General features: G+C 41.5%; 1 protein-coding gene and 1 pseudogene across 1 annotated transcript; one reads left to right on the top strand and one right to left on the bottom strand.

The window, feature by feature from the left end:
* Nucleotides 1-420: 420 nt before the first annotated feature.
* Nucleotides 421-6,969, top strand: rtkn2 (rhotekin 2). Its single transcript, XM_028423430.1, has 12 exons — nt 421-564; nt 1,388-1,587; nt 1,700-1,761; nt 1,911-1,964; nt 2,043-2,160; nt 2,353-2,553; nt 2,706-2,800; nt 3,014-3,120; nt 3,196-3,327; nt 3,658-3,823; nt 3,936-4,043; nt 4,276-6,969. The coding sequence occupies exons 1-12, from the start codon at nt 421-423 to the stop codon at nt 4,974-4,976; spliced, it is 2,088 nt and encodes a 695-aa protein (XP_028279231.1). The 3' UTR covers nt 4,977-6,969.
* A 653-nt stretch (nt 6,970-7,622) lies between these two features.
* Nucleotides 7,623-27,294, bottom strand: part of LOC114446807 (AT-rich interactive domain-containing protein 5B-like) — a 72,984-nt pseudogene continuing 53,312 nt past the window's right edge.

The raw sequence follows: 27,294 nt of genomic DNA, 5'->3' as shown, positions 1-27,294 counted from the left end.
AAAAAACATCCTTGTTTACCATCTACAAATTCAAAATCACAAACGGTACACCTCTGTTTTGTCTGGTACTGTGACGTAATGACGCTCCCACTGTGTCGGCGTGACAGCACTTGGTTTGTATGTGTGGAAGTGCCCGCGGGAAAAAAAAGGCCTGAAAAAAATAGTTTCAACCTTACTTTGCACCAATTTTGGATTATATATCCATTTTAAATTCACACAGTTGATGATATGAGTAATTATATTTCGTGCTATATTACATTTGCCACAAAGTACAATGACATTTCACCATATTGAGCGGTTTTATTTTACGCTTTCACTTCGGCAGACACGGGTAATCAAACCGAACGCCCCTTGTCGGTTGGAGGGGCGTTGCGAGTTGGAGCCGGAATGTGCAGCTAGTCCAGCTAGTTCAGCGAATAGATGAACAACATGGACGATCCGCGGGACGTTCAAACTTCCAAGAGGAACGGGAGCTCCAGGTCGCTGTTTTCGGCCGGCTCGGCTGTGGCTATGGAGATTAAACGGAAGAAAATCCGACAGAGTGCCTTGTTTCTGCAAACAGAGGTCTGTGCAAAGGGACACGCACCTTGATGTTTCTTGACGTTTATCGTGAATGGCAGCTCAGTTTACGATGGTGGGGGTCCAAAGTGCACGATACTAACTGGCGATGGAGCTAATAACCGTTTCTGCTAATAAACAGTAGCTTATTCGGCAGACTGTACGCAAATATTGACTCAAACATCCTTATACATGCTGGGTTTCAGTTCACTATCACTAAGCCAGTCTGACCAGTAATCGATTAAGAGGGAGGGACGTGTCCGTTTTAACGTTATTCACCAGAACCGGGTCCTCTTTGCGTTGCTAAGTGTTGCTAAGCATGTTGTCTTCATTCTAACGCCGCTCGAACTAATGTCCTTTCAGGCCAAAAGCATGAAACGATGCTCCAGCCTTCTGAATGAGCCTCTGCAGATAGTAGAGGATATGAATGTGTTGTATATACGACAGATCGCTAAGAAGCTACAGGTGCATATCACTTATTACATTATATTTACATAATATGGAGAATGATGATGTTTGTATTCCTGAAAAAAATAACTGTAGTTTAAGTACAATCAGATCATTCAGATGAATATTTCAGACATCATCATCCTCCAATCAGGCCACATGCGTGTAGGTAGAAATACACTGCTGCATCTTTGTCATCAGTGTTCGCCATAAGATCAAACAACTCACCCTCCATCCAACACCTGTCGTTGATCATGAAAGCCTACCATCTCCACCTACATTTTACTTGATGTACTAACATATTTCTAGACACCATAACAAGCTGCTAATATGTGTTTTGTAAGTGATTGATTTCTTGTCTGTGTGTGTGCTCTCAATGAAGAACACTAACATTCAGGAGAAGCTTGACTTTGAGATGCGAATGCGAGAGGGGGCCTACAAGCTGCTGCTCGCATGCAGTAAGAGAGAACAGATACTGAATGCCTCCAAGAACCTGCTGACCAGCAATGCCAGGATCAAGGCTTATCTCACACTGCTGCAGAGGAAAAAGGAGGAGCAGGACATGATGGGGGCAGCAGGAAGGTAAGGGGTCTTTGAGTTGCATCCCTTGCTTGAAATATCCATTATTGCAAAATAATGGGAATGAACTGTAATGTATTCCCTGCTTAGTGATCAATTCCACATTTCACTGCAGGTTTTCAGACCCTGTTGCAGATAGTGATCGTTTGCCTTGTAACGGAACAGTTGCAATATCTGGTAAGATTGATCTTTTCTTCTCCACTTGATGCAACATTAACACTAACTTTTTATAAAACCTTAGTTTATGCATTTATAATAAAAAGAAATGAGCTCTTGAGAGCATTGCTTTGTGTTTTAACCTTTGCCCTCTCTCTCCTCTGATGTAGGTCTGCGTATTCCTTTGTTGTGGAGGGATTCAGACCACTTTAACAACAGAGGAAGTATGTTCTGCCGTTGTTTAGCTTAGCTTCTTGTTACTGTTTAGAATATTAACACATATTGTACATCCACTGTGTTAGGCTCTCGCCGGGTGGCAGTGTTCTGTTTGATGCAGATCGGCTCTGAGGTGTTTGACACAGACATGGTGGTGGTCGACAGATCGATCACAGACATCTGCTTCGAGGGAGTCACCATCTTGTGAGTATTGCTGTACATGTCTTATATTCAGTTACAGTATATTAATAATATGTTTGTGGTGTAGTCATATGAAAATACATACTAACTCTCTTCTATTGTTAGGTACTGGTCACAGTCGCTTCACAATTATAATGTAATAATTTATCTAGTGTTTTTATTTATGCCAAGTCTATGCTGCCTGCTCCCTCCTAGTAAAGAAGCAGTTCCTGAGTTTGAGCTGAAGGTGGAGCTGTGGAGCTGTGCCCTGGAGGAAGAGCTCACGCTGGTAAACACGCCAAAGAAACTGGCCAAGAAGCTCCGCAGCTCCTTTGGAAAAAGCGCAGGAAAGAAGCTCTGCTCCCTGCTGGACACTCCAGACCCTGACACCTTCCTGCAGTACAACCCAATACCCAAGTATGCACTTAGCTTTCATTTATTTACATCTAATAGTAGGAGGCACAGTGAACGTTTTAGGCCTTGTAAACAAACAAACAAGATCATATACAAAAAAAAATGAGTAAAGGCTAATGTTTGTATAATGCTATATATTTGTGTATGTATAACAGTGGAGCCAAATACAGCCTGCTGGCCTACACAACGCTGTGTCTGCCTGAAGCTGAAGGCAGCTTTCAGTCTCACTCCCTCATCGTCCTCCAAGATGGTAAGAAGCAAAGAAATTTAATATCTGGGGGAATAAAGGGATTATGCTTTTAGCTCGAGATTTAATTTAGTGCTGGAGCAATGATACAAGATTTTACACCGTTTAAAAAGCCTAAAATTAAACAAAATAACCTGTAATAGAAGTTTACCCTTGATTAGATGTCCTCCCTTGCATATGTGATTAAAACGACCTGTTTTCTTTCCGTGCCTGCAGCTGAGTGGTCATCCTGGCTTCCTCTTTACGGTAACCTGTGCTGCCGATTAGTAGCTCAGCCTGTGTGTATGACACAGAGCATGATGACCGGCTACCTGAGCCAGAAGGTGTGTTATTCAGCATGAGCCCCGTCACTAGTTACTGGTTGAGATTCTTCACTTTCTTTTTTCTTTGTTACTCAGCAAAGTGTGGACGGGATTAATCGCAGCTGCAGGTTTTACTGTGTGCTGAGTGCCGGCTTCTTGTCCTGTCACTTCACACTGGAAGAAATAGAGGCTAAAGTGCAGCCCACGCTCAATGTACCCATTAATAAGGTAAGGGGAGAAATATTCTGTGTACTGCTGAAGAGAAAGATTATTTCTTCACTCACTGAATAAATAAAAACAGTAAAAAAAGTCAAATAAATGTAATTGTGCTGTCAGCTTAGAGTTATTTCAAAAGAATTAAAACACAAGTTTCATCAATATTGATCTGAATGTGAATCTTCTGCCACATTACTCATTGATATTCTGCTGCTTGCAGAATTCATTTTCTTCCCTACAATCTCAGCAGTGTGCTCTTTAGTGCAGTGTCTCACTTACAGCTCTGTACACTGTGTCAACTCACTTTCACCTAATGATAAGTTACTCATGGTGTTTCTGCAGGAAACCCGGATCCGTGTGATGGAGGAGTCAGCAGGTCACAAGTCCAGGAGTCTGTCTGTTATCAACCCCTCACCAGAAGGATCTCAGACCACCGTCTTCACCTCAGACACCAGGGAGGAGCTGGAGGACTGGTTGGATGCCCTCCACCAGCACCTCTATGATCAGAGTGAGTGTGTCAGAAAAGTTTCTCTGTTTACGCAGCTGTGGAGGGAATAAGAGAAGAGGCTGCAGCTAGTGTAACCTTTATCAGTGTGTCTCATGTTCTTGTTTTCAAACAGGCCAGTGGCTGCACTGCTGCGACCAGCTAATGAAGATCGAGGTCACGTCACCACGGAAACCATCACTCTTCCTCACCAAGCAGGCTGACTCTGTTTACAATGACCTCAGTGAGTAGAGTAATTGGAATGAGTGGCTGAAGTGAGTTAGACGGAGGTTTATAATTTGCTGACCACTTGATGTTGAAGGTTTTTAGGGTTTTTTGTTTTTTAGTTGGATGAGTTTATTTTAAGAGTGCTCACAACATGAGTCACCTCTATCGAATGTTTTTCCTTCCAGTTCTGATGCCTCTACATGAATTCTTTTTAATGTGACATGTTCTTAAATGTATTTAACTTGCAGGTATAAACTCTCCTGGTAAGTTTGAGAGCATTACGGATATCATCCACAACAAAATTGAGGAGACAGATGGCTGCTTCCTTATTGGCCATGAAGAGGAGAAGGAGGCGCCTAACTGGTCCACTCTGTTTGACGGATCTCATTCAATGGTTGTCCAGAAGAGCATTCTATCCCAGAGCAAAACCTCCACCCCTTGTTCAAGCCCCAACTCCATCACCAGCACTACACCACACAGCAACAAGAAGCGACGCGCTCCACCCCCACCCTCTGACAGAGAGCCTTACGCTCCTCCCGCTCGTCCAGCCAGGCCCCCACTCCCTGCCTCTCTCCACCACCACCCACCTCCCTCCTACAAGGAGAAGGAGAATTCTAGCGCTTGCACTTCACGTCCAGCCACGAGGTCCAAAACAGGCAGACCATCTCTGGATGCCAAGTTTTCTGCCATCATACAGCAGCTCCAGCGAAACAATGCCGGAGGAACCACAGCCCGAAAAAATGCTCCTCTGGGCGTCCTGGATGTACACCCACAGGGTCACCCTCAGCCCCCCCTCCAGCAGCTTGACTACGAGAACCACACCCAGACCGCTGAGACCGCAGCTGATCATGGATTTATCAGAGCCAGTAATGGTCCTGGTCCTGTTCCTGCACCGCGGAGCAAACTGAGGAAGTCTTTCAGAGAGAGGATGAACTTTAAAGCACTGTAGTCTTATCCTTAGACCATATTTGTCTTGACCGACATTACCACTAGAACTATAACATGATTATGTGTAACAAAGCTGGGTAACAGCATAATATAGGATAAAATCACATATCACAATATATATTGGACCTCAGGAACAACCTGTCATCATCTGTCAGGATATGCACTGACGACTGACTTTTTGGGTCATCCTCCAAACAGACAGTTCGTCCAATGACCTTCCAAGCATTCGTTTAAAAGACCTGATACAACCCGTCTTCAGCTAAGCTAACCATCTTCCAGCTTCATAACAAGCACATGTGAAATTACTGCTAAAGAATAAGCTAACAATCCTCACAGTGTTCATCATCTTACAACTCATTTTACAGCTGACACCTCCTATCATAACACTGATAAAGCGCTGATACGTCTCCAGCTCCACTTTCCGTGTATAAACTTTTTCATGTGCAGCTAACCTGGAGATGAAATTGAAAGCTGTATGCTGGCTTAAGCACCACCATCATCAATCCCGCTAAAATGGAAAAGGCTTATTTCTCAGCTCTGCTGCTGGAACATGGACCGAAGAAAGAGCTTTTGCAAAAGCACTCAAATTGGAATTGATCCATTGGCCAACTGTGAACGAGTCATTCCTTTTGGAACTATTGACTTATTCTACTCACTGTGACGACTTTATGACCACTATAGCTGATTTTAAAAGAACCGGGTTTTTAGGAGCAATTGGAAGTACTAATGCAGCGTCTTCATTCCCCAGAGGTCTTTATAATGGAGCGACCTTGGTTTTTCAGTCGCTACACATTATGTCCAATATACTTTACCACTGCAGCAGTAAATGGTATGAGCATAATTGAGCGAATGAGTCTGTTTGAGTGGCTCAAATAATGAATGTCCTTGTGTATGTGTTTTGGACATATTCAGCACTGCGAGCCACTAAACATTTCTGCCACTTAACAATGCTGTGCTAAAGAACGGTCCACTTAATTATACATTGTATACTACACATGTTTACCTACCTTCTCTGCAATTGATAGATTGAATAGGGGGGTGTATTACAGGATGGTTTAGTTTAAGCCTTGAAAAAGAGAATGGGAGAGAACAGATTGTACAAAAAGAGTGCAGCTCAATATTAGCAGTGCGTCAAGCATTTCTTATGCGTTGTGTGATTTACTGATGCACTATCCATTTTGATCTTGTACTATATTTACCTGGAAAAATGACATTAGGTGTTGCAGTTAATGAAGCGTCTCTGGCTCTATAATTAACACAGAAATAACCTTTTTCCTGTCCTACCATCAAAATCAGCCAATTTCCGTTGAAGCTGTTGTGAGAAACATTTGTCTCCCTCTGCAGGCAACGCTCAGGATACTGTGTAGCAACACACTGAGCTTTTAAATTTCTTTAGAACACTTGTGGATACACAAATCTGTTTAACAATGATGGGCCAGTGTCTTGGAAAATGGAAATGATTCTTTTTTTACAGAGCTAGTAGTGCTGTGTAGTATCTGTCCTTGCTGTTGATCACAGGTTTTTCCACTAGAGGCTACTCTATACTTCTGAGTTGTTGTGCCCTACTTGGTCTCCATGGCTACAGCTCCATTGCTCCCTTTTTTTAGCTTTGTTACCAAAATACCAGAGCAGGAATGTCACCACAGAAACTAGCCTGAAAACTCTAATATACTGTGACATACAGATATTTTACCAGCAGTTTATCAGCATTATGTGAACACACACTATGGCTTTAATGTGACACAGTTACATAGAAATGATCCATACTGTAGTTTTTGCAAAGGAAAAACATTCTGGTATTATTTTGAAAAGTTAACACCTGATTTAGATTTTTCTAAAGGCCTTTCTGCACATAGGTGATCTAAGAGGTAAAACTGCACAGCTTCTTTATGAATAAATGAGGCCTGAAAATAACAAGATATGAAAATATATCCTCCATAACAGCAATAAAGGTAGAGCTAGCTTTTAATTAAAATGTTAAATCCTTTTACTGCCCCATGATCTCAATGTTAGGCATATTAATTATTTAGACTTTAAGTGGCATCGCTTTGATGTTCCAATAAGTAGCCATACATTGATCTAGTTACATAGTATAATTCACATATAGAGCAATGTCAAAGAATACTGTAGTTATTTTTGTTTTCTCAAAAGGTGCAATTCTTTCCTCGCTCTGTTGTCTTGGAAGGTAACTGTATTTTATTATTATTGCTGATCTGCAATAAAGTGACCTACATTCTACCCTGGTGAGGCTCCTTCATTTTTTTTTGCTGAGCTTGGAAGTATGACTGAATATTTTTCATGCTAAAGGTTTACCAGGGGGTGGTAATAAAAGTCAAAGCATGGCTTTTATTGAGGCCCAGCACACATCCCATAGAGATACATGCACTGGCACATTTCTCTACTGCAGCAAAGGCTGGAGAGGCTCCTCTGGCTCTGAGCCCAGAAGTGGCCTGTTGTGAAGATTAAGGCGGATGGAATCTCATAGCCACATAATGGTATTACAATAATAAAACCCCATTCACACTGCATTTACCCAGGGAAAAAAAAAAGAACATTACATTGACGTTAGCACATTGGCGTTAAATATCAGTTTATTCAGCTCTGGTTATTTATCTGCACTTAAAGAACACAAGGAAAGAAACATGTATAGATAGTAAAATATTTTAATTAAATATACAGGAGGTCATATACAAAATGTCTTTATTTTTTGTCTTGCTCGCCAGCTGGGTGATTGGTAAACAGATGGCTAACTGTATCAAAAACACTTTCAGATGCACATTAATGGAAACAACATGGGGAAAAAAAGTGAAACGACAACATAAAAAAGAGTATCCTAATTCTTAAATTGTAGTGTTTGGATCTAACATGACCTTGAAACAGAGCAAACAAGGACACAGCTAGATTGTGTAACCAACTTTTATACTGTTTTTTTTAATACTATTTACAGATTATAACAGTTTATATGATAACAACCACGCAGTACTATCTACAGTGCTATTTACACAGAAAATAAGACAATAGAGAGATGCGGTGGTGGAGTCGGGGGGGGGGGGGGGGGGGTTGCCATGAATTGATCCCGTATGAATGTTCTGTACAGGAGCCAGCACTAATGCCAGTTTCACCTACACAAAGCAATGTACAGTACTTAATCAGACATGAGCGTCTTTTTCTAAGTATTTAGTGAAACTTTACAGCTTTTTTTGTTTTTCTTTTGAGACACCAGTCACTGTGTATTTCGACTATCCTGGATTGCAATTATAGTGGTTGTAAAAAAAAAAAGAAAAGAAAAAAAAGCCTGTGCAGGTGTTGTCGTTCCACCTCGGGCTATGAAGCATGGTAGGCATGCTTTATGGAGTCTGGTACCTTTTCATCACTGCTAGAGAACACGTAGAGCACACACATGCCCTGCGGTCGGCAGACACCAGACCTGTGTCGATATCAACCATCAGTAAATCTTTTGTGTTCTGTTTGACACAGTTAAGCTAGGATACTAAACTTTTTAAAACCTTAGTGCCTTAACCATAAAGTCTGGTGTCTGATAGCTGGAGTGTGCCATACTGTTTTTGTATGACAGGTCTGTGCTGTGTTTCAGTGACGGTAATATTGACATTCCTACCCTGCTACAGAAGATAAACCTTAACAACTGTAGTGCTAACTCTAATCCAAGACTGCGAAAAGGCACAGATATTTGCAAAGCAGTAATATCCTAAGTGACAACATTCCCATTAAATCATACAGTGAGTCTTTTCAGCTTGAATAAAAAGAGTCTGTTCACCAAAAAAAGAGCTTTTCAAGTCAAAGAACAAAAAGATGAAATGCTGATTCTCTCTCTCTCTCTCTCTCTCTTTTCATGGTTAGCATTCCACAGCAGACGGCTGCTTCATTATGCTGGTCCTACAGACAAAAACAAGCTGCTACAGTCTACTCATCACAAAGGGTCAATTTACTTTCATATTAGAAATTCATTACTTATCAACAGAAAAACAAGTGTGATTTGTCAATAACAACTGCGTATGCTGTATTTGAACTGAAATACATACCTGAACTGAGTTTTTGTTTTTGTTTTTTTTAAAAAAAAGTGAGTCTACAGTACATCTGTCATACACAGCACCTCTGAATGTTACGTTATGATGAAATTATTCATGTTATGCAGCACCGCAGCAAGTGTTAATGTCTATACCGAGGAGTCCGTGTGGATTTACTGTGGCACAAACAGGCTAACAGAGTTCAGCGTGGAGACATGTAAACAGATACGCCACTGGCTGCCTAAAGAGTAAATTATGCTAAACAGCTGTTTGTCTGCAATCATGGTGAATGCACCCAGTCATTCTTGTTATATAAAGAAATTCATTTACATTGTCGTGTTACTTGTAGTGTTTTTAAGCAACAAAGTTTTAGCCCTCAGATGCAGTAAACAATGGCTTTTCTCTGTTGCCCTCTGCTTTTCACACATCCAGAGCAACAACCTGACTCAGCGAACTGATCTGTGAGCACTTACACATGAGCATTGTGCAAATAAGGATATAACAAAAAAAGATACAGTAAGTGGTGATACAAATAAAGAACAGTGCAAAGTATATAAACAAAGGCATACACAAATAAAAAAAGGAAATGGAATTTTCAGTCTGCCTACCTGATGCATAATCAGTCAAAGTTATATAATCAGTGTTTTGTTTCGACTGAGCTACAGTCCCCGAGCAAGAGAGACAGACAGACAAAGAGAAGTTGAATCAGTTTCTGAGGATGAGGAGAACAGGGGAATGAGGAAAAACTCTCTCCCTCACAGTCTGGTGCTGGGGTGTACCGACGACAGCTGAGGTGGTGGGAGGGTAGAGAGAGGGTATAGATGATGTAGCAGGTCCCCGTACAGTGCTGCCCCGCCTGGGTGCCTGTAGAAGTGGTGCGGGCTAGGGCTGGAGGCCAGCAGCTGCCTGTGGAGCATCATGGAGTGGAAGGCTAAAGGAGGCATGAGGGGGGACACTGCTGACTGGCTTTTCAGATACTGCAGCCCCGGGTGCTGCAGCCCGTCCTGAGCTCCTGGGGAGACCAGGCTGCCAGGGGGGTATATGCCAGCATAGAGGGGAGCAGCATGGGGTGGGGGGAAGGTGGTTGTTGGGTGTCCCTCTGGGAGGTGGTTGTTGAGGTGAACAGCATGAGCTGGCTCAGCTGGTTTCAGCTCTTCTGGGTCGCTGCGTCGGATTGTGCCGGCAGGGTGGATTGGAGTCACTACACGGACTTTCCTTTCTGGAACGTCGTCGCTCTCGGGCTCCATTACGCTCCGCTTACTGGGTCGAATAGGGCTGGTGCGGGATGATTCACCTGAAGCTTTGGGGCTGGGAAATGGCTGTGACTCTGCTGAGCTCTGTTTGGGGGGAGAGATTGTCATAGGAGGAACTCTGCATGCCTTAGGGTGGGAATCCAAACCCTGTATGATGGGATATGGGAGACTGCAGAAGGGGGGCTTTGAGAATGAGGAAACCCTCTGAGAGAGAGGTTTAGAAATTGTAAAGTCTCTTGGCTCATCTTCAGCTTCTCTGCTCTCGGTGTGTGTTTGAGTCCTGTCACTGAAGTGAGATCTGTAGGCCAAACCTTCTTGCTCAAGGCTGCTACAAAGCAAGCCCTGGCTGCCTTCTCGGTCCCTCGTATAGTGCTCTCTCCGTTCTCCACTGACAAAACCCGCCATCCTCTCTTGGCTCAGGCAGTTCTCAGTTTGCCTGTACAGACTGTGTAGGTGAGGGGAGGAGTAGCAATCTCCTGCATAGCTCCGAGGCTGAACAGCAGAGCCCTGAAGTAGCTTCTCTCCACTGCTGTCCACATTGTCCTGGGTGTGACTTCTGGAGAGATATGGCTGCCAGGGCGCACTGACCTGAGGCTGGAGGTGATGGCTTGTCCGGCAGCTGTAAGTCTCTGAAAGCTCCCCAGCAATAGCGCTCCTCTCTGATGAGCCACTGGTGGCTTGTTGGTGTGGCTTGCTGCTCTGGGCATGCTGGATGACTGATGGCCTGAATATGGATGCTACCTCAGGGATACCATCTGACACACATCTCTGTCCTGCGAGCTCCTCCTCACCCTTTCTCTTCTCCTTATCCCTTTCAGCCACTGATATGAGAGTGGAGGAGGTGGCTGTTGGAGGCTGAAGAGTGAAGGAGAAAGGGTTGGACTCACATACCTGGGAGAGGAGCTTCTTCTTGGCTAAAGGAGACATGACCCCCTGGCTGGCTTTGCAGTATGCAGCTGTCTGGGTGGACTCCTTCTTAATGATCCCATAGTCTTCTTTTTCTGGGTAAGAATCTATGCTCAAGTCTATACACTGTCTGTCTGCCTGCTTGCACATCGGCAGCACTTTGCCCACTCTCCCAGCATGACCTTCTATGGAGTCTTTGACCCTGGAGAAGGGCTCGGGCAGAGCAACATGTCCAGCAGGTTTGTTCTGATCCCAGCGATGAGGCAGATAAGGAGTTTTAGGAATGAAATGCCCTTCAGTTTGCTGTTCACAGGAGAGTTTGGCTTGGAGGGCCTCAGTGATTTGCCTCCATTCAGGCTGGGGACCCGGCCCCACGTGGAGGGGCAGACCAGAGTGTGGGGTTCTGCAGTCCGGCTCTTTGGGGCAGAGGGACGATGGCTGCTCTGCTGCCAAGGACTCCTCTTTCTTAAGGGTAACATGTAACTCTTCCTCCTCTATTACAATCGGTTCATCTTGCAGAGATACATCCTGTTTTACGGCTGTGGACAGCTCACAATTCTCTTCTTTCCCTTTGGAGTCCTGTGTGTAGAAAATGATAGCTGTTAGTTAGATATTTGTAAAGAAAATAATAAATAAATTTGCTATATTTTCAAAACAGAAAGTTGATGAGAAAGCACATGAATGACATGAGATCCTGAGGTCTGTGACTGACCTGTGATTGTTCTTGGCCTTTCACTGTCTCCCCTCTGTCCTTTTTACTCCCCAGCTTGGGATTGTGGTGGCCTTTGAATTTCTTGGCCCCAGCTCCTTTGGCTTTGGCTCCTAACGCCTTCTCCTGGCCACCCTCCTGCTTCCTGGGTTTCGACACGGGGAGGGGTTTGTCTTGCTCGCCTTTAATGTGCCGCTCGTAGGGCAGGAGGAGCCTGAGCAAGAAACAAGTTATGTTTTGGGTTAACAACAATTTTAAACTGAAAAAAAAACAAAACAAAACTGTACATTTCAACCTTTTAGTGTGAGGCAGGAGAAATATTCTTTAAGCAAACTGAGTATTTAGTTCAGTAATACAAAAATGAGCAGCAGAGCAGCATGCAGTGTATCAAATAACCTCCCTTAAAAACCTCCTTGTTTTTAATACCAGGAGGGCATTAACAATCCTATTGTAATTAAACTAGGTTAGGGAAAATCCAGCCTCACATGGCTGCCAAGGTATGCGTGTATGAGAATGTGAATAACCAGTTATCTCCTGCTGAGACAGATCGCATTTGGTATTACTTTAAACTTGACAGAAAAGAATGTGAGTGTGGGTGTGTAAAGATAATCTGGTAGGAATGAAAAGGAGACAAGTGAAATCAGATTGTTTAAAGGAGCCTCACAGCATATAATATCTAATTTAATATACTAATATGATTAATGACAGAGGCCTTTAAAGTGGTTACAATAACAATATGTTTTAGCTGGTAACCATGTTTGATTAAACGCATATGGGCCTTCTTAATTAAGTCCATACTAAGTGGCAAGGAACATTCTGTAGTAAAAACATTAAACTATTTTTGACTCCTGTTATTCCTCTTCTGAAAACATCCCAAGTCAATTTTCCATATCTGATGTCATAACTAATGGGAACATTAAGATCTGGATAACATAACAATACCCATGTGTAAAATAACGACATGAAGAAACCAGCGAGGGAAACTTTTAGACTTTTATTGCTCTGAAAAGAAAATGGAAATTGGCACTCAACCAGAAATAAGAAACGCAGTGGAAGAAACTGAAAAACTACAAACTTCAATAAAATCCTCTGAAAATCTCTGCAGCTCCTCCGTCAGCTAATAATCCATGAAAGCCAGACAGAAACATGACTGTTTCAGTCATGAGAAAAAAAATAAGGTCTTCCCGTGTAATGACAAGAGACGGTTGCACTATTCCTTTTAAGGGACATGGCGGTAAAACAAACAATGAATCAAGAGCTGTTTCGCCTCCTCTTCAAAAGGAAGAAGGAAAAAAAAGCCTCAGAGAGTTCAAGAGGCTCTGTGGGATTTTTTGTTATTTTTCCTCTGAACAAAAGTGCTGGCAGGGAAAGCGGCGAAACTACATTTCATACAGCTGGTCTGGCACCAGGCCCCAGGCCAAGAAAGGAAATGTACTATTAAATGTGACTTATTGGAGAGACGGAGAGCAAAGAGGTTGTGAAAGAGAAGAAGAGGAGGGAAAGAGGAAAAAGAAACAGAGGGAGGGAGTGAAAGAGGGGATAATGACATGTTAATGAAGCATAAAAATTCCTAGAAAACAGATAAAAACAACTTTAAAATAAGTGCTTCTCAGGCTTTCTGTAATTAGCCATTCTAGTACATATTGTTGTATATATTGCAATTCCTCCAGGGTTGAAAATATGAACTAGTCCAGCTCACTGCGTCTGATCAAAGGGCTAGAAAGTGGCATATACACACTGTAGACTATCAGCGTGATCTGTGGGAAAGAGATGGCTGCCTTGGCTGAGGTCAACTTTATGGAATGTCAATAAGGGGGTGGGGGGAGAGGGGGGAGGTGTCGCTGGCCCGGATAATGTAGTAGATGATCCCGGGAAATGACTGGACCCTTAAATAGTTTCAAATGGAAAGACTAAAATGTTTTGTTGGCAAGAACAGAGAAAAAAAAAGAGTCTGAGGAAGTCCCCCTCATTGTGATAAGTATTTGCTTTGTTACACTTAACAAAAATAACATGTCTAGCCAAGCTTTGTAGCTCGTTAAATTTTCCAGGACATTTTTGGTGACATAAGGCTGGTACCACAGATACGATCATGTGACTAACAAGTTTGTGTGTGTGGAATCTACTTTAAAACAAATGTGCAACATCTATAGTTTTACACAGACATCCTGTGAGATACTTACTTATACTGTAAATATACTATTACTTAACATTGTTGATGTGAAAATGCATGGTTTGTATGGTGGTGCATGGTTATATAAATAGAAATAGAAATCATGCAGATATGAAAGTGTTTAAATATAAATCTCTTTTGCAGTTGACAATGGTTAATTTTAGTTAGCATCTGAATGAGCTGTGCGGTTACATTTCAGTAGAGATTTTATCTGATGTTTTTGCACATGCACATCTCTTCATCTTAGTTGATAAGTAATTTGTGAAAAAGCCTGCAGCGAATTCACTCTTCCGTTTAACTTCATTTGGTCACCAAACACAACATACAATTTAACTAAAAGATGAGAATGTCAAAATAATTTTCCTGGATGTCTACAATTCCCCCCCCCCCCTCCAGGACTGGGCCACTAGTGTCATAAATTTAAAGATTCCTAGGATGCATGGGAATCCTGTTAATCCAACCCTTTCCATCCACCATTATATCAGTGTAAGCTACAGGACTTTTTTACTTCCTATAAAAATAACAAAGCAAAACACAAAAAATAAAAGCTCAATACAACTCTGAGTGCAAAGAATTGAGTAATTTCAAGCAGTGTTCACATAACTCAGTCATGATCATGTAATATGATATAATAAGCACTCATAATAAAATATCGCTGTAAGTAGCAATTTCCTCCAAGGCAGGGGAAGGGCTGAGCTTGGCAGCTGCTGCATTATATTGAGTGGAAGCCAGGCGCACTTCACAATTTGAACCACTTGGGGGCGCATGCAGCACTGAGAGATGCCAGGAGAAGAATTTCATCAAGGCAGCAGAGGCAACATTTTTATGAGGTCAATAAATACTTAACTTCCTCTCATGCCAATTTATCACCTGTCTTTTGTTTAAGCAGCCGTTCTCCGAGTTGATAACAAGCAACAAAATTGTGCAGTGAAAAGATGAAACATTAAGGAGTCAAAGGCAGAAGCTCTTTCATGTAATTAGAATAAAATGTGACGTGTAGTGTCGAAGAGATCCTGGAACCAGTAAAATCAGTTATGCTGTAATTTATCAAAACATAACTGTCACCTATGCAGATCTATGCCCTTTGAAATACTGGATTACACACACAGTACCTCCCCTAAAAAAAAAGACAACTTGGCAAAAACAAGGTGACTTTACCAGCAATGTGCTGCTCTCATCTGAGTTTTGTGTTACAGGAACAAGCAGTGCGCTCAAATCCAAGAAATGCCTAAGTCACCAAATAAGTGGAAAAAGCCTGCAGGCTGTTCCATTTCAACAATTTCCCTCCCGTCCGTGCTGAAATTAATTTTAGCTGGTGTTGTGTTAAGATCATAGGAGCTGCTTCTATAAAAGAAAAAAACCTATTTAAAGAGCTGGTGGACAAGCCCCCGGGCTGTAGCAGGATTTAGAGGAAAGAAAATAGCTTACTTTTACAAACCTGTAAGGAAAAGGGAACACTATAAAGAAGGTAAAATCACATCTGAGTGCAAATCAAATCTAAGTGCAGTGATTAAACACCATTACAGCGACAAGAGAAAACAATAACTGCAACAGAGAAAAGAGAGAGACAAGATGCCAACAGAGGAATAAACAGACATTGTAGCTGGTCTCTCTGCTTTGGATTCATGCCTCAAAGCCCTTCTTTTGTCTCCAAGCCAAACCACTTGAGGTGACCCTCATTCATGCAGTTAAAACGGGAGGGCAGCGCTGGAATGTATGAAAAACTTAAGTCCTTTGTCAAGTCTGAAAATACCAGATTTAAAATGACCTCTACTGTTCCCCTGGGGTTTGCTCTCATTAGCTGCTCCTGCAGCTTGCAGTAAATGTTCGCCATAGCAGGTGTGAGCCAGGAGTGCTAACTGTTTAAAATAAATGTGTACTATTCTGCATTAAGTCACCCAAGTATTAACATCCCATTATATACTGAATATGTCTGCATTTGCTGCCCTAAAGTGGACAGAAATCTCAGCAAGAAAGCCATTAATTTAATTTGCTACACTGAACTAGTTATTAATCTCAGTAGACTTGAATAGCTTCTCATACAGTCGATTGCCTGTCACACATCAGTGCAGTAATTTGTGATTCCTGGTCACCACTAGGGGAAGCAAACCTTAGACCTTTTGATTAAATTCCTCACATAAAGAAATCACCCAATATTGTGATTTGTTAGATTGCTGCAGAAAAAGGAGAAGTGAATGCTCAATGAGGCATTTGTCTTGGGGAAACCATCAGCAGAGGTTAAAATAGCTGCCTGCTATTTCAGTGTAAAGAACATGCAGCTCTTTTGGCTGCTCTCCCACTGTAGCTCGAGTCATGGATATACAAAGAATTTGGCCAAGCTTTTGATACAGACAGCATGTTGAGACATTGTTTATAGTGTTAAGGAATGCGGACAGACAATACATAACAACAATCTCATATTGCAGCGCCCCCTTTCTCTGCTGCTTTATTATTGAATCATATTTGCTTGTTTATTAAAATCTGTCACTTTAGCTCCCTCCCCTCTGCTTCTCTCGCGTTTGGGAATACAAAAAAAAGAAAGAAAAGAAAAAAAGACATGAAAGGTGATACTCCCTCCACACCAGCCTTTAACTGCAGTCCTGGGGAGCAGAATAATTGAAATCAGTGTTTAGGCTGCAGCTGGAAAAAAAAGAGTAATGCAGCACATTTGATGTATCTGCAATACAGCAAGGACAATGCAGGGAGATGCTGACGAGTGCATGATACTGTGCAGAATAAAATCTCTTGTCCTCTTCATCAAATATGAACTCCATTATTCTATTATAATTCTCAGAATAATGACTGACTCAAGGTTTCCTAATGATGTATTTTTATAACTGGAGAGCAGCTGTAGTGAATGCAGAGGGAACATCAATACCAGGAGGAATGAATAAAGGCTGAATCAATAAAACATCTAGTCGACTAAAATTGGAACAGGCGTGCATCTGTCTTAAAAGAAACACATATCTGCATGATGTGATCCAGAGAGTATTTCACTGGCCTCGCACTCAACATACAGTACATCTTCCAAGCATCTAGTACTTTTAAGATGAAACGATTTAATCAAAATAATAAAAAAAAAAAAACTCTCATCTGCGTTCTCTGCTATTGCCCAAAAAAAAACTCAGTTTTTAAATAGCAAATTATTCTAAATTGCTTCTCTGTTGCCATGGATACCCCCGTCCAAAACTCCCCACCCCACACCCACCACCCCCAATACCAAACCCCGTTGTGCAATTACATTAGAGTGCCAAAGCATGGTGAGGTATTAAAAATCTGTAACAGGCAGAAATGAAGAGAGATAGTGGAATGTGATGTTTCTGTAACAAGAGATCACGTAGGAAACCAGGAAGATTAAATATGTAGGAGCTGTTAAAAGGCGCTGACCTGTATAATGAAAGAAACAGCATGAAGTGCAAGGCAGGGAGTGGGGGTGGGGGGGAGTAGGGGGGGGGGGCACAGAGAAAATGGCACAGCACAGAAGCAAAAGGCAGTCTATTTCAAGGTTATTGATGCCATCTTTTTCATGACCTCATTTTTAATTCAGAGCGCCGGGCCCTGACAGCTAATCTCGGGAAACGGTTTAAATAAATATCATTAAAGCTTCCCCATAGCTGCAGCAGCAGACCTTGGCTTGGACATTTCTACATTGATTTTTTTTTCCCCCCCTGCGCACTAATGAACGGCACTCTGTGACTAAACAACAGTAACTTTGAAAATGACAATTAGCTGAGGTTATCTCCTGTTCAATCCCAGCTATGTAACTCCATTTCTACCAGTGATTACCGCCTGCTCCTGGACAGCATAAATATAGTGATTATGCCCCTGGCTCCATCTTTCACAATAACATCTCCTAGGAAACCATTTCATATGATTTTACCATTAGGGCTGTAAAGGGATAATGTGTATAATTTAAAATGAGAGATGAATGCTTGTGGATATTCACAGTCTTTAACCCAAATAACACCAAGATGGCCAAGAATATCCACTTAATTGAAAGCAATTATGTCCTGAAATATATTTTTTCCCGACTAGCTGGAGACTTTTTATTTCCTGCTCTACTCTACTTCAATCCCGCTGAGACAAATCGACGTGATCCTTCTGAGAGGAAGAGGAAAACATAGGTGTTGTTCCAGTTTGTACACTGTACATTCTTCCCTGTGAATTATATTTCTGTAGCACATTGACTAATGATTAAAGGTGGAAACAAAGATGCCTCTGGGGAACAAACACACACTTCAGCGGGCCTACAAACAGCCTCATTCATCATGCAGAGAGAATGGCCGTGTTTGCTGAGTTAATACAATGAAGCTAATTGCCCTCCAAGCAGCCCAAACACCAAGGCTCAGCTAAAATTATTCCCCTGAATGGAAACTTGCTCAGCTTCAGCTGATCTCTCTCTCTTTCTCTCTTGCTCTCTTTACACACACACACACCATCACCCTCCTCACCCCTCCTCCTTGCACCTTCTCCCTGACAGCCTGATATTCACTGCAGTGTGTGGATATTATTGCTTTGTATTGATTCAGCATTATTTTCTCTCAGCTGCTTCTCGGTGGCTGGAGAGAGAAAGGCCAGCACAGCAGCAGTCACACCTCAGCGCTTCCCACACAAATTTGTCCTACTCTCTGCTCACTTTCATGCCCCCCTATTTATACCTTTTACACTAACGGACAATATCGCTTCTGTCATCCAGGTAATTTCTGTACAAAACAACAATGAAAGACATAATTTATTACTAACCTTTTTTGCCTGTATCTTAACCATGTATTTATAGTTATGTCAACTATTAAGGCACTCCACTGTGCAGCAGCTCCTCCTTTAAAACCCACCCCTGTTTGAGGCAGCTGGGAATGCAGCGTAAACACCACAGCCACACATTTAGAGGCACACTGTCAGCTTGTCTACAAATACAATACACTCTCTCACCTATGGTTTCACAAATTTCCTGGAAAAGCTACTCTGGCCTGTGCCTGTGAATTCGCTTACAGCATGCAATCTTGACACAATATGAAGCTCCCTCATATGGTACTGCTGGCATATTGCTGTATTACTGACAGGTGTGTGTGTGTGTGTGTGCCTGAGCTGTGCTGATGCATGAACCTGCTGCAGCCGGAGGGATGTGGAGAGGGTCGCTGGCCTGGAGGAATGACCTGCTTCATGAGCGACTGGTTATCTCTTGCTGGGAAGATCGTATTTGGCATTTGTTTAACCTTGGGAATGTGGGTGTATGTTTGTGTGTGTGTGAGTGAGTGAGTGAGTGAGTGTGTGCAAGCAGCCCTGCATAATACCCTCAGAGCTCCCTCAGGATCATATCCATATGCTTGCTTTGGTTTGGTAATACCATCTGAGTGATTATAATGTGGAGGTTCAAAATGTTGCAGCATCTGACTGAATGATTAGACGAACACATTAAACTGGCATTTTCATTTCCTTTTTGCCTCTTTATGTGCTTGCGATGCTTATACAGCGGAAAGCATACTTACTGTATTAAGGTATATATATGTATGTATTCATATAGGTCAGTAAATAATTAAAACCTTTGCTGTTATTTCGAGGTTTCTGACCCTTTTTGGTGTGTTTAGAGAGCAGAATGGGTGGAGATACAACATAATTGGTTCCATAGTGCCACACAACCAATCAATTAATCCTAAGAAGGAATAAAAATGAATCTCATCTCATCGTGAATTGATTTGAGTACACAAGGGATGCATTACTTAACCACTTTGAACCTCAAAATCTGATGGTGGATTTGAAATACTGAAATTAGACAATTTATTGTAGATAAAAGCAGTAAAAGAATGATTAGACTCCGAATATTTCAGTGGTCCTTAAATGCATCATGAGTGACATATATTTCCTTTAGAAATTCTACCCAAATCCAATCTTAAAATCTAGATTTTGATTACAAAAACAGAAAATTTAGCCGTTTTTGACCCTAACCTTAACCTGAAGGCAATCAAAGGCAATGGATGTACAAAGTAGTGTGAAAAACTGGTTCAAAGAAGTTTTGAGTACGGAGAGAGGGTTAATACAATGAGAATTACATGTTGTAAAACAAAGAGATAAATATTTGTTCTGAATAAAGCTTTGGGAAATCATATTTGGTATAGCTGTGAAGGCGTTTACTCACGTCGAGGATGCAAACCATTCCATGTGTGCATGCATAACAATAACGTGTCATAAGTAACTGCCGAACACAATAACTCACCTCTCGTAGTGTCTCCGTGTACACGTGGCGGCACTTGTGCTGCTGGGGTTGCCGCCCAATTCATCATATACGTGCTTCCACTGCCTGCGGACTGTAATCTGAGGGAAGGGATGAGAAGACAGAGCGTTAGGACAAAGGAGAAAAGAAAGACAGACAAGAGTTAGGAAAATTGAAAAAATATGACAAGGAGAGAGAAAGAGAGAAAAAAAACAACATAAGTGGTTGACATCATTTCAAGGTCTTAGGGAGTTACTGAGTCATGATGTTCCAGTTATTGAATCCTCAACACTCAATTCTCTAACATAATAAGCTCTGTTAACATCATGCAGTCAGTTGTTCCTGCTGTAACCCCTTATCCTATAACAGATGGGAATAACGGACGGACTACAATACAAAACAGAGAAATCCGGGCTGCAGTAAAGCTAACAAAGCCGCCGCATGAAACGTGAGATAATCAGCTACAGATATGAGGATTTTAAAAGGATATGAGGCCCAATTATATGAGCTGTATCCTGTTTACGGCCTGGTCTGGCTGTCTGTTTGGATGACATTATAAAGCTAGCTAATGAAGAAACAGGCATGAGCAATACACTTTGACGACTTAACATCAAACATTGACTTCACTTTGGAAACACGTCGCACATGAATAGTGAGTGAATGAACGGCAGGTCAGGCTGCCAAGTCAAGCCTCATAGTACGCCCTCATTTCTGACTCAACTTGGCCGTTTGTGTGTGTATTGTACATGTGCACACTTGTGTGCATGTACTTAACGTGCATTTCACTTCATCTCCAACATGGGAAAAAATGAGCGATTTATCCAATTGCTTTCTGACCAGCGCAGAACAGAGGAACATGTGTTTTCCACTCCAAGGGGGTTTTTGAAACAACAGCATCTTTTCTACTAAAAGTGGCTCTTAGCAAGACTTTCTTCTTGGGAAAATAGTGACTAACCTCAAGGGGCAAGAAAAGGACAGAGAAAGAAAAGACAAAAGGGGGAAGGCAGGCAGACAGGTAGAGAGAGAGAGAGAGAGAGAGAGAGAGTAGGACATCAGAAAAAAAGGGGAAGAAAAAAAGGGAGGGACCTTGACGTAAGAGAAGGAATATATTGCCACATATGTGAATACTTACCAGCTCATATCCTCCGAGTTTCTGAGCAGCTTGAAACATAGTCCAAAGGTTGACTGTGGGAGACAGAAGACAAACAAGGCAGTTAGGAACTCTGGGAAAGGAACTGAAACACATGACGTCATATACAGTCATTACACCAGAGAGAAGTTAAGTAAAAGCTGCATAAGCCATTACAAGGTAAAGTCATTAAAGTCAGCAATCTATCTTGTGTGTCTTGTCTATCTATATGTACAGATGCATCATTATGTGAGCAGCAGACCAGAGGACAGGCAATGCTACACAATTACTGGTTTGTGCCAATGTGCTTAATATTCAACTAATACTAAAGGGGACAGGTGAGAGGAGTGTTTAGCTGTTTGAAATCTGTACGATGACACTAAATACAACATATTGATCCTTTAATTTCACAAAATATAAAATATTTACGTAATCAACATTTTATATTTAATGTAAATCTACACATAGATAAAAGTATCAGTACACTGAACTGAAATTCAGCAATACACAGGTAGCCATGTACAGTTCTAATGAACATACAGAATAAACACTAAACCAGTGAGATGTGGGGGAAATAATACACTTCTGAAGTGGCAAACTTTCAACAGCTTGTCATCGCTTTCACACTAAACAATGCTGAACTTCAGCTGAAAGGATACAAAGGAATAGCGAGTACTTGAACAACCACCACTACGTGTTAAAATAAGGCATATGCTTCATCCTGACAAAGAGATTTGTTAACCCTCAGCTGCAGCCTGCAGGTATGAATGAAAACCATTACAAGCATCAAACGCTTGGCAATATGCTCAAACTTCTGTTTGAACTAATGCAAATTCATTTGCATTGATTTTCCCATGCAAATATGCCATGACAGGCCATATCAAAATACAGGTCTTGTGTAACATTTTCCTAAAAATAGCCATGTAAGCTTTCAGAGAGGCTTCAAATGGCTGTCTGTCTTTGAAGGGAAAACATTTCCCACAAACAAAGAGCTGTGAGTTTATTGGGACACTTTTGTGCCAATGACATTTGTATTTGCCTTCTGTAACATCATTGTTTAACATTTTTATATGAAGGCCTATAAATAAGAAAAGGAGGCCTCGCCTGGGGAGAAATCCATCAAAATTCAATCTGTGCGTACACAAAGCCTTGCATTTGTCAAAATGACATTTTCCTATCTCCGCATTTGACAGCATTGATTTTTTCCTTCCCTCCTCTCTGCGACCGTTGTCAATGCACGGGTGGAATAACAAAGGGAGCTGGGTAGGTTTTTCTGTTTGAACTGAGCACGCTGGCGTATTGTGCTTTCTGACTGTAGAAACTGAAAGATGGTCTATTTAACTAGGTTGTTACGCATCGACTGTAATTACCACAATAGCACACGGGACTGGGAGGGAACTGAACACATAAAGGAAATGAGAGAACATGCCTTTTTTAGATGTCTTGTCATTAGCAATTTCTTTTCTTAATTCCCCTCTATTTGGCAGGGGCAATTATCACTGAGATAAGGATGACAAAACAGGAACACAATGCAGCCTCAATGACACACCGATGGCATGGCAATTAGACAACAAGGCTAAAAGAGGGAGACAAATTGGAACTGATGTTCACAATCACATGCGGATGCCCGAGCTCTGAAGCACACGTGTCTGAAATTGTCACACACACACACACACACACCAGTTAATCTTGTAGATCAAGGGCACTCAGAATGTACATTGTGGCCGCTGATACATTTAGTTTTATTCCTTCTAAATCAATGTGACTGTAAATCTATGGCACCTTAAATGGCAGCAGCTACAACAACAAAGTGATAAAAAAAGAAGAACATCAGATGAATACACTGCAGTTGTGGTTATTAGTCATTTTCTGTGATTCAAGTGCTGGTGTACATTCAGCCTTTTGAATGGTCCAGGGCTGTTGAAGGAGCCGACTCATACGTAGCAGATGTAAAAACAAGGACGTGTGACTGATGAATCAATAAAGTACATTCCATTAGATATTAAATAGTAAATGACGGCAGTCAATCATTACACTGAATATTTTTGAGGGTTTTGGGACAAAACAAATTTGCAGGTGTCACCTTGGGCAACATGAAATGCAGTTTAATTTCCATAACACAAAGCAGCAAGATCCTCAAATGGCCACTTGAGATAATCCCCACAGACCTCTGATGTTAAAATGTCCATCTTCACAGCAGAAATAAACATGTTTACAGCTGATACAAAAACTATTTGGTCTCTGTAGAGAAACCTTCCGGCTGATGACAACTGACTGGAATTGAAGTCATGTATATTTAAGGGCATGAGTGACAGGTGGGTGCAGACAAAGATCACAAGCTGCCTGCTTACATCACTGCCCAATTTAGTGTAGTACAAGAACCTAATCCCAAATAGTATACAAGTATAGACATTGCTGCTCCTTCAGAAAACACTTTACCCACTTTATTTAGCGCCTGGTATAATGGGATAAATGTCTAGCCAAGAGTTAATTTTTTTGTCTCAAATCTCGCCTTAAAGATGTTTAATGCATATAAAACCTTGGGGTGAATATATAAATTCAGCGTAAGAGTGAGGCAGGAAAACAAGTGGGCACTGTGGTAAGAATGAATATTATTACTGTGCTGAAAATATGTTACGAGACATTGGAGGTGAAGGCGGACATTTCCATCTGCTGGGCTGTTGCTGTAGTCTCGTAGCTGAGGTGGAATATAGACACAGTCCATGTTCAGACTATTGATAGGGTTTGTTTGGAGGTGAATCAAATGGATATTTTAGTGGCCTGGCCAACAAAGCATGGCTACGTCTGGTAAATCATTCAACCATCTGTTGCTTTGTGAAAACTCCAGAGAACTTCATAAAAAGATTATTACTCAAATGCGAATAAAATAACATAATTTCAATTTCCATTACAGGAAAGTGAGGTCTTTGATCTTTTAATGCACTTGTAGCAGGTTTAAAGCAAAGAATATGAAAACGATGCCTGATTACATCTGAGGGTTTGTTGTATTAATTATGATGTGTTTCTTTTTTTTCCTCCTCTCCTCTTTACATGTGCTGATGTGTGCTCACTGCCAAGGACGAAGTTTAAACAGCATGATTTCACCATTTAATGAGGGCCTTGCTTATGATGTGTCTGGTGTTGAGATTCAAAGCATGTACTGTATGTAAAACAGTTGGCGCATGGACCTCGACTTTATTCTGAGCTCAAACTGAGAAATACCGACTAAAGTAAAGCGTGTTGGGTATGTTATTCTCCCTCTGTCTCTCTATTTCTCTCTCTCTCTCTCTCTTTCTCTACTTCCCACAACCACAATGACCTATTTAAGCAACAACATGTCGGCAGTCAAGATGACAGGACTGTCAAAATACCGCAGTGAGGTTAGCAGAGTCGAGGCGACCACAGCTTACCTTCATGTAATAGTTTAGAGTAATGAGTTTTACTATGCTATAAACTGTCACTGCTACATTCAATAGACATCTCCCTCTCCCCTCGTTAATTTGCCCAAGCTGTCGTGCTATGTTCTGATCTGAATGGCTAAATCCTTCTTTGACATGAATGCAAATGTGATTCATTGAATAAGGACGGAGGCAGAAGTAGGTATGTGAAAACCAGTTTGAGATGAGAGCTCATGTTCTCGTGAGTCTTGCCTCAACATCAAACGCATAAAACAAACATACTTTATGTTTCAGGAGACCGGAGTGTTCCCTTTATGATGTTTATGCGAGTCTTTCTCCTCTCTGTCCCGTGCACACCAAGTGCAAGCTAAGCATCCGACCTATATTAGAAATCTTTCATCTCCAGCAGACGTGTTTCCCATACATGTGATGTTCTTTTAACACTTTTAGAGGACGTTCTTGGCCTTCACATGAAACCCCTTTGACAACTGTGAGACGATATTCGTTTCTTGTATAAAAGCAAGCCAAAATGTGCTCTGACAGAAAGCCTCCAGAGCCTTTTACCAACTGCTGGAGGAGACTTTTCCTCCACACGGGCTTTTAGTTAATGCTTTGGCGAATCAACTGATTGTGTTACAAATAAACAGCGGTGTACTTTTAACACTTCTAGTATTTTAGTATAAACATAAGAACTATAATATCTACAGTTATGGTTATGTCAAAGTCTGCCCTTCGCGTAACGAGCAGCGACATTTCATAACAGTAAATAGCCGAGCAACAGAAGAAAATAATAGTTACAACATGGAAGGAGGGAAATAATGAATCGCCACTGGGCAGCGAAGCTAGCTCACATACCAAAAGGCTGTAGTCCTCAAAGAGCTGTGTAAAGGTTTCCAGATATTAGGTAAGTATATTAAGTTTAAATAATCATATTACACAGGCTGGTCTCCACTTGGCTGCTTGTAGCTTGCAGCCTAGTAGCTTCTCTGCTGTTAGCTAGTGTTTCAGCTAAGTATGCAGATAACCACTGACAGGAGCTGTGTCACTTTTATTTTGTCTTCTAAATATGTAACTGTTACATCTACTCTGTTACACTGTGCTGCTCTTAAAAATAATATAAAGACAACCAAATGTTAAATAGAATTTGCCAGCGTGTGTCAGCATGGACGATGCTGTAAAATCAATAACCACCGTCTGTGTCCACAGCTGTCCATGAGCACATCTGGAAAAAAAAGTACAACCCCCACCTTTCAGTCTGATATCTAAACACACACTTCTGTTTATCTCTTGAGGCTCAAAAAATTGTTAAGGTTCAAATCATTCATTTCTTTCCACTATAAATATTTTGAATAGGTTTTAGTACTTTAAAGCTTATTCCTACAGGTGTCTTTTATAGTTTTTCATACCCTCTCTGCCTGCTAACCTTCCCCGCTGGCGATGTTATGACCTACATTTTCAAAACAATACGGTAAACTGTACCCACACAAACTTTACCACTGAGTCTGAAGTAGAGTACTCCATTGTTTAAATGCTGCCAGTGAGGGAATAAGAGAATAAGTTGTCCTACTCACTCTGTTTGAAGCCGAGGAAGGGGATCCTCTCTATGGGCGTGTCTCTTTCTTTCATGTACTTGTAGAGCTCCACTAAGAAAGCCTGCTCCTCTGCTCGGCTCTCCTCTGATGTTTCCTCCTCTTTCCTCTCCTCCTTCTCGCTCCACTCTTCCTTTTCTTTCTCCTTCTCCTTCTCCTTCTCCTTTCCTTTCTCCTTCTCCTCAGCTGAGGACCTCTTACTGAGGCCAACGGCCTTTTGTTTGGCTGGTGTGGTTATTTTTCCGTTGGGTACCGTTTTACAGTTGGGTTTGACCTGCAGGGAGAGAGGGAGAGAGCACCGAGTCGGCGGATGAGGAAAATTAAAGCCATAACAGAGTGTTATTGAAACGGTCGCAGACAGTTTGTATGAGATGTGTTTGGGTTAAAGCGCAAACAAAATATTCTTAGCGGCCACAGAGGATTGCTCTCATTGATTATCATTGGAGCAGCTCTTCTTGTCATCACAGATTAGGCACAGATAAGTTTGACTCCAGCTTTGAGAGAGAATTGCTAATATTGATTTAACTGTCCAAGGTCATAGGAATAACAGCTTTGAAAGGGCTTTTAGGGTGGATATTTCCTTCACTTTTAATATCACAGCTAGTGCCAGACATGTGCACTGAAAAATAGAGATACTGAATCAATGAAGCAAAGTCTTTCAAAAGAAATATCACTGAAAATCATTGATTTCTTTCATAACACACACCAGCGAATGGACGTGTTGACTTTAAGAGCTTCCAATTTAAATTGGAGCTCATTTTTTCTTCATCAAGTAACAACATTTCAGATAGATCCGAGCAATTTTTCTGTTTATACAATGGCTTCTTGTTGATGAAAAAAGGGATAAAACGTCTTGTTCTACTGTGGGATCATGTTGTACTTTGTTTAAAAGACTATTATGTGTTTGGTGGAAAAGAAAAGACATACAAAGA

Source organism: Parambassis ranga, chromosome 15, assembly GCF_900634625.1.
Source record: "Parambassis ranga chromosome 15, fParRan2.1, whole genome shotgun sequence".
NCBI classification, from domain to species: Eukaryota; Metazoa; Chordata; class Actinopteri; family Ambassidae; genus Parambassis; species Parambassis ranga.
This window is presented reverse-complemented; position numbering and strand designations above follow the sequence as displayed.

What these genes read in the sequence shown, in the direction of transcription:
- rtkn2 (XM_028423430.1), top strand. Translation starts at nt 421, where the DNA reads ATGAACAACATGGACGATCCGCGGGACGTTCAAACTTCCAAGAGGAAC. An exon ending in CCTCATCGTCCTCCAAGATG is followed by an intron (nt 2,801 to 3,013) that starts GTAAGAAGCAAA and finishes CCGTGCCTGCAG; the next exon opens with CTGAGTGGTCATCCTGGCTT. An exon ending in CCAGCACCTCTATGATCAGA is followed by an intron (nt 3,824 to 3,935) that starts GTGAGTGTGTCA and finishes GTTTTCAAACAG; the next exon opens with GCCAGTGGCTGCACTGCTGC.